The 8,503-nt window shown below is 38.5% G+C and overlaps 1 protein-coding gene across 2 annotated transcripts; it reads left to right on the top strand.

Moving 5' to 3' along the window:
• Window positions 1-352: 352 nt before the first annotated feature.
• LOC130723094 (E3 ubiquitin-protein ligase SDIR1) lies at window positions 353-8,240 on the top strand. Of its 2 annotated transcripts, none has more exons than XM_057574025.1 (9): window positions 353-566; window positions 1,259-1,423; window positions 1,569-1,623; window positions 1,729-1,781; window positions 1,895-2,123; window positions 2,217-2,331; window positions 2,916-2,961; window positions 7,081-7,206; window positions 7,906-8,240. In XM_057574025.1, the coding sequence occupies exons 2-9, from the start codon at window positions 1,346-1,348 to the stop codon at window positions 8,023-8,025; spliced, it is 822 nt and encodes a 273-aa protein (XP_057430008.1). In that variant the 5' UTR covers window positions 353-566; window positions 1,259-1,345; the 3' UTR covers window positions 8,026-8,240. The 2 variants fall into 2 exon arrangements, with proteins under 2 accessions (XP_057430008.1, XP_057430010.1); XM_057574027.1 differs by having other exon boundaries at window positions 354-566; window positions 2,919-2,961.
• The last annotated feature ends 263 nt before the right edge of the window (window positions 8,241-8,503 follow it).

Below are 8,503 nucleotides of genomic sequence, written 5' to 3'. Positions count from 1 at the left end.
ACAAAGGGGATTGAAATTGCACAAGAGCCTAACATAAGGGATTGCACTTTTCATCCCTAAACCTCCCATACCCAACTCATATGTCCCTCAGCTCTTACCACTTGAGCTATTCTTTCGCATATATTTTAATGAAATATGAATTCCGTAGAAACAATATTAACTATTATAATATAATTTTCTAACTATAATTTCTTTCAAAAAAATATAATTAATTATTTCATTAAAATGTCCTCAAGTCTTTTATAAAATTATTTTCCATTTCTCATATTTCTATAATTTTATATTATTTTTTGGAACAATTTTGCCATTCTTTGCGAAATGAATGCATTTATTTTACACCACTTGTTCACCCTTTCTTCTTTAAACAAAACAAAAAAAGAAAAAAGAAAAATCTCACCGATTCTGGTGATCTTCCCCCTCCTCAATCTCACCGAATCCAGAGATACAACCGACCAAGATCCAACCTTCATTTCTTCAATTGGAATCCAAACGTTGTTTGCGGTTCCTGTCGCTATCAGATTCACCTGTTGCTCCTCCTCCTCCTCGTCAATTTCTGCATTATCGAGGTTTTCACACACAACATCGATTTTTTGATTATCATCACATAGAATGTTCCGCAATGTTTTCGTTTTTCTTTTGTTGTTTGATGTGTTTCTTTGTTTATTGATAGTCAATTTTAACGTCATTGCAACATTGAGCTAGTTAGGGTTTTGTGTGGTGTTGATTTTATGCCTTTTCGTGTGATGATTGTGTAATGAACTGTTGTGGGGAGTCTTGCAAATTGTTACTTTTGAGTCTAGAACAGGGAAATGTATTATTCTAAATGTTGTGCCAAGCTTTAGGAGCCATAAGTTTTCATCAATGCTGAGCAGAATTATAGTACTACATTTTAGAATCATGTTCTGTGTGAAGGGGAACCAATTTGAAATGTTCATGTGCTATATTTGAAATGTTTGTGTTTAAACTAGTTGTTTATTTTTATGGTCGATTCAAATTGAATTTTTTTTTGCCTTAGTTTTTTTATGTGGTTATGTTATTTTGATGTTGGAGATTTCGGTTAAGTGACACTGAATTTTAGACTCTTGGGTTTTAGGTATGGTCCTTCATATTTAGATACAGTCTCCCTTGTTATAATTATGTTTTTTTGCCGGATTTTCCCATTTTGTTCTCCATCTCAATTCTATTGAACTTCACACTCATGCAGTATTTGCTGTGGATTTCTTGTTTACTGACCATGATCCGATTTGACGTCTTTCAGAATATTGGAAGGTTTTAATTGTTGATTCTGGTCTGGTCTTAAGTCAACCTCTGAAGTTTTGATTCAAGCTTCCAAATATATAAAGCCATGAGTTTTGTTTTTCGAGGAACAAGAGCAGACATAGAAAATGGGTTTCCGGGATTTATACCTGAGAGGCGTGCATTGGTATGTAATTTATGTCTCAGTTATTTGCTTAAACGAAGTAGCATAGCTGAAATACATAATGCTATTTTGTTTCTTTGTTTTCTCATTTCATGAATAAAAGCATTGATTAACTAAAACTTCATACTGATTACAATCTTTTCTTCAGCGTGTTCATGCAGCACGTCCTAGTAATTCTAATTCACTCACTTTTCTTGTGACAGGTATTCATGCTTTCACATTATGTGCAATCATTTTAAGTGTAGATTAATTCTTTTTTCTATATCTTCTTCAATGTTCCATTACAACTTACTGCTTATTTGTTTCAGTTCTCCTGTTATTCATGATACTCAACTCTCATCAGATGTCGCCAAATTTTCTGGTATGGGTCTTCTGTATGTAAACAAGGGATACACGTTTTTTTCATTTTGTGAAAAGGGCACTTCAAATTGTTTGAGTGGTTTATGACTGATCAGGTCTTCTTTCTGTTTGTAGCTCTGGCTGGTGCTTGGTGTTTTCTTGATGGCTACAATGTTAAGGATGTACGCAACATGTCAACAGCTCCAAGCTCAGGCCCAAGCTCATGCAGCAGCAGCCAGTGGCCTTCTTGGCCATACAGAAGTGCGGTTGCATATGCCTCCATCGATAGCACTTGCAAGTCGAGGGCGTCTGCAGGGTCTCAGACTTCAGCTTGCACTTCTTGATCGGGAGTTTGATGACCTAGGTTTTGTAGTTCTTTTTCTCCTGTAGTTAATTTATATGCTCCAGTCTTTTCATGTGTCATAATATATTCATATACTTTATTTTTGAATTTCAGATTATGAAACTTTAAGAGCTCTGGATTCAGATAATGTTTCTACTGCACCTTCTATGACAGAGGAAGAGATAAATGCTCTTCCTGTTCACAAATACAAGGTTTCTGGTCCCTCAAGGTAAAGTAATCAGTCAGACCAATTGTTGTAATACAATCTTTAAATGGATTCATTATTTTAAACCAGGAAATCCTATTCTAATAGTATTCTTCTATGCCCCACCTCCTTAAGAAAAGCCCTCTATCAAGAGTATTTTCTAATGTGAATGTGTACGTTCTGCAAGAATTATAACTCACTATTTACATGTCATAAGTCTAATTGTATAGACACATTTGAGGGTTTAAAAGCATAGATCCTATAAATAAATTATATTATTTTCTATTGTGAATGATGTGTTATTGATGACATGAAAATGCTGATTTGAACTGCCATGTTACTTGGAAAAGAACTTGGGTACGTTTGTGCACTTCTATTTACTCTATTTTGTGTACCCATTTAATATGACATTTGAAGAGGTTCTTAAACTATACTTTATATGCAAGTAATTGACATGTTAACATGTATTCCAAAGATATATGCACACACACACATCACTAGTATTGATGTGGGTATTTACTCCTTGAGTTACAATTTTTTATGGCGTCTACCTATTCTGAAAAAATTATAATACTGTTTCTTTGACAAGAAGCTTCTTTTGCTTACAGCAGTGGTTCCTCATTGCCACAAGCATCACCTTCTACTTCTGCCGAGGTATCATTGTTATTTTCCTCCCATCCATTTGGCCTAAACAAGTGAATAATAACATTGCATTTTATTATAACTTCACTGCTTCCTTGAGGGTATTTATTGTCTTCTGTATGTTATGCCTGTGATTTTCCTGCCCTATTCCTGGCCGTATTGGGAATTGCTGATACCCCTCCAACTGCATCTTGTGATGACTTTGAAGTGGATTTAATATGGCGCATTAATCTTGATTGAGGACTTTGAAAATTGTGAAACTCATTGTATTATTTTCTTGAATATCATGTTATCATTTTGATAGAACCCAGAAAATATAAATGTATTATTAGTTAGAAACATAGTAGTCAATCCCGGATAGCGGCGCGTAGCGGCCGGCCCCAAAAGGGGGATAGCGTGATAGCGCATAGCGGGATGGCCGCTATTCTGAATTTTTTTATGTAATTTTATATCATTAATAGTTTAATACTATATACATATAAATAGCAAACAATGTCAAATATTGCCTAAAATTCATAACATTCATAATAGAAATAAAAATCATAAGTCTTGAACAATAACACACAACTAATAACTTCTCAAAAGCAAGGTAAAGAAGTCGAATTTGCAAATCTGAATGAAGAATGAAGCTTAATTCTTTCAATTTTGACCTATAATGGCCCTGAGAAGTCCTAACATGCCCATAAAAAGGTTCCCCAACGATTTAAAACGAAGGGGCTTGAGTCATTTTCTCCTTCGTTCATATAGCGCCGCTATTTCCCGCTATTGGCCGCGATCTGCCGCTATTTTGGCCGCTATTCGCGCCGCTACGACCGCTATTGTGAAGTTGGCCGCTATTTCATCTCAATAGCGGCAGGGAGCCGCTCCGCTCCGCTACACCGCTATAGCGCCGCTATTTGCCGCTATTGACTACTATGGTTAGAAACCCTAAATCCCAAATAAGAACTAGGGGAAGATACAAGGAAGAGATACCAAACACCCTCCCTAAACCCTAGAGAGACCCAACACTCTCTAAACCTAATTTCCAAAGTCAATACAAAGATAACCCAATGCTCTCTAGTCACTCTTATTTATAGGCACATGCCTCTTTAACCCAACAACTAACTAATGTCCCCGCTTAACTACTAACTAGCTAACCCGGTGCACCTATCAATACTCCCCCCTGAAAATTCACCTTGTCCTCAAGGTGAAGGACTTGGATCCAATTGCTGAATATTCGCAACTCTTCCACCCGGATCCCATTGCTGAAACTGCAAATAGTACACATTGCATTAAGTGTTGAGCCAATTTCCCACATAACTGTGGAAAAATAGTCCTCCTGGATCCCGCACCAGTCTCCTTGGATCCACAAAATCCTTGATAGAATGAGTTTGGCCCAATGAGCCCAAACAGTGATACCCATCTTCAGCTCTCCAATTTTGTTCAACTTTTTCTGCCTTCCAAACCCATTTTAAGATATGGGCTTGACCCACCTTTTCTCTCCCACTAGTATACCCTAACAAAGGTGCCAGGCCTAGGATTATCACTCCAATGTGGCAGCCCAATGCTGCTTGGGTCATGTGTGGCCAGTACCACTTTTTCTTCCTGCCTTGTGTCTACTCTTAGTGGCTCCTGCAGAAGGTTTTTGGCACTTGGAAAGCAAGCCTTTTTTCTGTTTCCTCCATGCGCTGCCAGCAAGCAACTTCGACTTTTGCAACAGGACACCTGGCTCACTGTTCTCTTTATTGAAGATTTTAGCAGTTTACTTCTGCCAAACCACATTAGTATTGAATGATAGAGAAGTGACATCGAATGTGAACCTGTGTCTCACTCGCAAGTCGAAACCTTTGGCTGTTTGTCTCTCTACGGCCAAAATCGTCTCTGCCACCATGTGCATATAGTTCTCCAGCGACTCCAGCGGTGGTTGCTGGACCGGCATCAGTGTTATCAAATAGCGGCGCTATAGCGTAGCGGATTTTTGGCTAATCGCGACGCTGCTATTGCCCGCTATAGCGCGCTATTCCCGCTATTCGCCGCCAAGTAGCGGCTGAAATAGCGGATTTTGGGCGCACCGCGATGGTCCCCGATCGCGATTTGATAACACTGACCGGCATGCCTCGCCTTGCTTGCTATTACTAGGGCAGCTTGGGTCTCCATAGGCATCTCACAATACGGCGGTTCTTGCGGCAGAATTATAGCACCACCTCTGTCACAATGGCCTCGATCACCGGCGAATTGTCGACCACCCTGGTATGACGGTTTTGACTGCGGTTGTTCTCAGAACCGCTGTTGTTGCGACAGAAACTTCACCAAATCCGCCATCCTCGTCGTCCACCCAGGCCTCATCGTAAGGTGGTTTCGGTGGAGGTCGTATGAGCGCTCCCATATTTCTCTTGCCCAACAACTTCATCTCTGCACATGCGAAGTGATGTCGCCGGAACTCCGCCACTGACGACACCATGCGAAGTGATGTCGCCGGAGCTCCTTTCGCAACGCCTCCGCTGCTACTCGTTTATCCTCCGCTGCTTCAAGATTGGATTTTCGTGACGCTGCAATCTCTGATGGCCTCTTAAACGCCTTCGCTGCCGCTATCTCTGCCTCCAACGCGACTTCAGAAGTTTACTAAAAAACCGCTGCATCTGGCCTTTCTTTTGCTGCGGTGTCCGATCCCTTCAGCGACGCCACTGCCGTTGTTCGCTCTGCCTCGGTTGCCGCCTCCGATTCTCTCCTTTCTTGTTCCCTCTTCTGTCTCCTCTCACTTTCTTTCTGTAATCTCTCACTTTCCTTTCTCAATTCTGTTATTTCTCTGACAAGTGCACAAATCTCCTCCTCTTGCGATGACAGAGAAGACGAGAAATCCTCCTTTCTCTTGCCAGCCATCTGCTCCTTATATACTGTTTGCTGTAGGATTATCTTGGTCAGGGCACCTAAATCGGTGCTCTGATACCAATGATAGAACCCAGAAAATATGAATGTATCATTAGTTAGAAACCCTAAATCCCAAATAAGAACTAGGGGGAAGAATGACGATACAAGGAAGAGATACCAAACACCCTCCCTAAACCCTAGAGAGACCCAACGCTCTCTAAACCTAATTTCCGAAGTCAATACAAAGATAACCTAATGCTCTCTAGTCACTCTTATTTATTGGCACATGCCTCTTAAACCCAATAGCTAACTAATATCCCCGCTTAACTACTAACTAGCTAACCCTGTGTACCTATCACATTTACATCCGCAGTTGTGCCTATATTTGTTGGAAGTCTCTGGAATTGTCCACCTGATACACTCATGGTGATGGTAGAGTTAAATAGCAATAGGATCATACAAATATGTGCAGAACTATTCCCACCATCCCCTGGATAAAGTAACCAATCAATTTGTTTTTACATACCCCAAATTTGTTTGCGGTAGAATAAAATTAGGCACCGCAATTTTATCTGCTGTAAGGTTAGGCACCGCAATTTTATTTGCGTTAACGTGGAAGCCACTGTGTTTCTGGGTTTTTTTTATATATATATTGAAGGCAGGCTTAATTCTAAAAATTTGAATCATGTAACACAATCTGGAAATTAAGGAAGCAAGTTTTCGAGGGTCTTAATTCTTCTTCTACTTCTGCATTTGATCAATCTGAGAGAGAGAGAGAGAGATTGAAGAAGAGAAGAGAAAGAGAGAGTAGAGAGAAGGACCATGGAGTGCAAAAAAAAGAAACAGTGGCTTTTATTTTGTGTGGAGTGAAGAGAAGGACCATGGAGGTGGCTTTTAGAAAATGGTGATGTGTTTTATGTAGTGGGAGAAGAGAATGGTTGCTGCAAGAAGAGAAAGAATGGAAGGGACGAAGCAGAGTGAGAACATCAAAAGGAACAAACGCAGATCTCATAAAATAAACCGACCACATTCTAGTTTGTGGAATGTAAATTGGCTACCGCTTTCTAGAATGCGGGAGCGAGAAGAAAAGGATGGTGAGGGAGATTTAAATCAGGGGTATTTTAGCCTTTTTTTAAAATCGGGGATGGTGTTATAATGTGTGGGGATGGTATTAGTAGTTTTTCCCGACAAATAAACCAACATTGTTAATTTTTCTACTGTCAAATTTTGAACTTTTTATTTTACTAGCTGTTTGTATAATATATTGCTCTTTGTTTGTGGCAGAAAGAGCAGGATAAATCAAATGCAGTTGGGAGCATGAAAGTCTCTGATGATGAGCTCACTTGCAGTGTATGCTTGGAGCAAGTCAACGTTGGAGACATACTTCGTAGCTTGCCATGCTTGCATCAGGTCTGTTTCATAGTATAACAATCTCTAACCTTTTAACAAAATGTCTGTTTTCTATTTGTTTGATGATATATTGGTTCAGTTCATATCTGCTAATGGTCACTAATATATGTAAGAAGTAAAAAACAATATAAAGTCACTTTCAACTTTATTAGAAATAATAGCAGGCTAGTTTTAATCACCTTTTTTCTGCTACTAAGTACAAGCATGGTTGAAGTCCTCATATTTCAGCTATAGTTGAAATTGGATTATGTAAATTGTTGCTGGCATTGCTTTTGTTTTTTAAAACTTTCTTTCTCTCTGGATGTTCCACCATGATCTGCGGTACATCGCGTATCCGTAAATTATATTTTATGTAGTTTTTTTTGTGTGTACTAAATTACTCTCGCAATTTTGACTCGGGTGTGGTACCAATTGTATGTTTCAAGATTGTGTTGTTTCACTTTTGAGTTGTCGTGAGCTAGTTTCACCATATTTTAATTACAGTATATAATTACATGACACCCTAACAAATTTGTCCAATATTAAATCTAAAATCTGTTTATGTTTGAAACATCTTTTTAAAGTTCTTCGAAGTTATGTAGTTATTTTTCAACTTGCAGTCATGGTAAACCAAAATGCTTAGATTAATATTCTCTTCTTATTTATTTACTTATCTTAATGTGATACTGATACCTCTTATGTTTTGTTTCTTTATTAAAGTTTCACGCTAATTGCATCGATCCATGGCTGCGGCAACAAGGGACATGCCCTGTCTGTAAATTTCGAGCAGGAACTGGGTGGAGTGAGAGTGGACATAATGACATCGCAGACATGGTTTAAACACCTTGTCTAATTTTTATTTATGGACTTTGTGTTTATATATACTATAACTGTAGCTTATTCTGATCATGTATCAAAGTTAGTTGCTTATGACTAGTATTCGTGTAATTACCCTCAAATAGGGATGTGAAGAGTAGCAGAATTCCATGTAATGTAACAACTATAGAAGTTACAAAATTTGTTTCTTATTGAAGTTACAGTTTCATTTCGGCTCATTCTGAGATCACAAGTTGAAAAATAGTGGAACATTATACCAACATTTTTTTACGGTTCACAATCCATTTGTGGTTTTTGTTTTTAAAGTACAATTCATTTTCTTTTTTATCAACAATTTATTCTCTCTTCCATTAGATTCAATAAAAAAATTTGTTTATGGATTGCTCGAGTCATATGCGGCATTTTGGGTTACAAGAATAGTGTTAAGTAACCCAAATAAGAAACAACCATTGCGCATGCTTTTAAATTCTTAACTAATTTC

Source organism: Lotus japonicus, chromosome 6 (assembly GCF_012489685.1).
Source record: "Lotus japonicus ecotype B-129 chromosome 6, LjGifu_v1.2".
Classification (NCBI taxonomy): Eukaryota; Viridiplantae; Streptophyta; class Magnoliopsida; order Fabales; family Fabaceae; genus Lotus; species Lotus japonicus.
The sequence above is the reverse complement of the archived record's forward strand: the minus strand, read 5'-3'. Positions and strand labels throughout refer to the sequence as shown.

Bases quoted from the DNA above. Each gene is read 5' to 3' on its own strand.
- LOC130723094 (XM_057574025.1), top strand. From the start codon at position 1,346: ATGAGTTTTGTTTTTCGAGGAACAAGAGCAGACATAGAAAATGGGTTT. The intron at 1,424-1,568 runs GTATGTAATTTA...TCTTTTCTTCAG, and splicing joins TACCTGAGAGGCGTGCATTG to CGTGTTCATGCAGCACGTCC. The intron at 2,124-2,216 runs GTTTTGTAGTTC...TTTGAATTTCAG, and splicing joins TCGGGAGTTTGATGACCTAG to ATTATGAAACTTTAAGAGCT.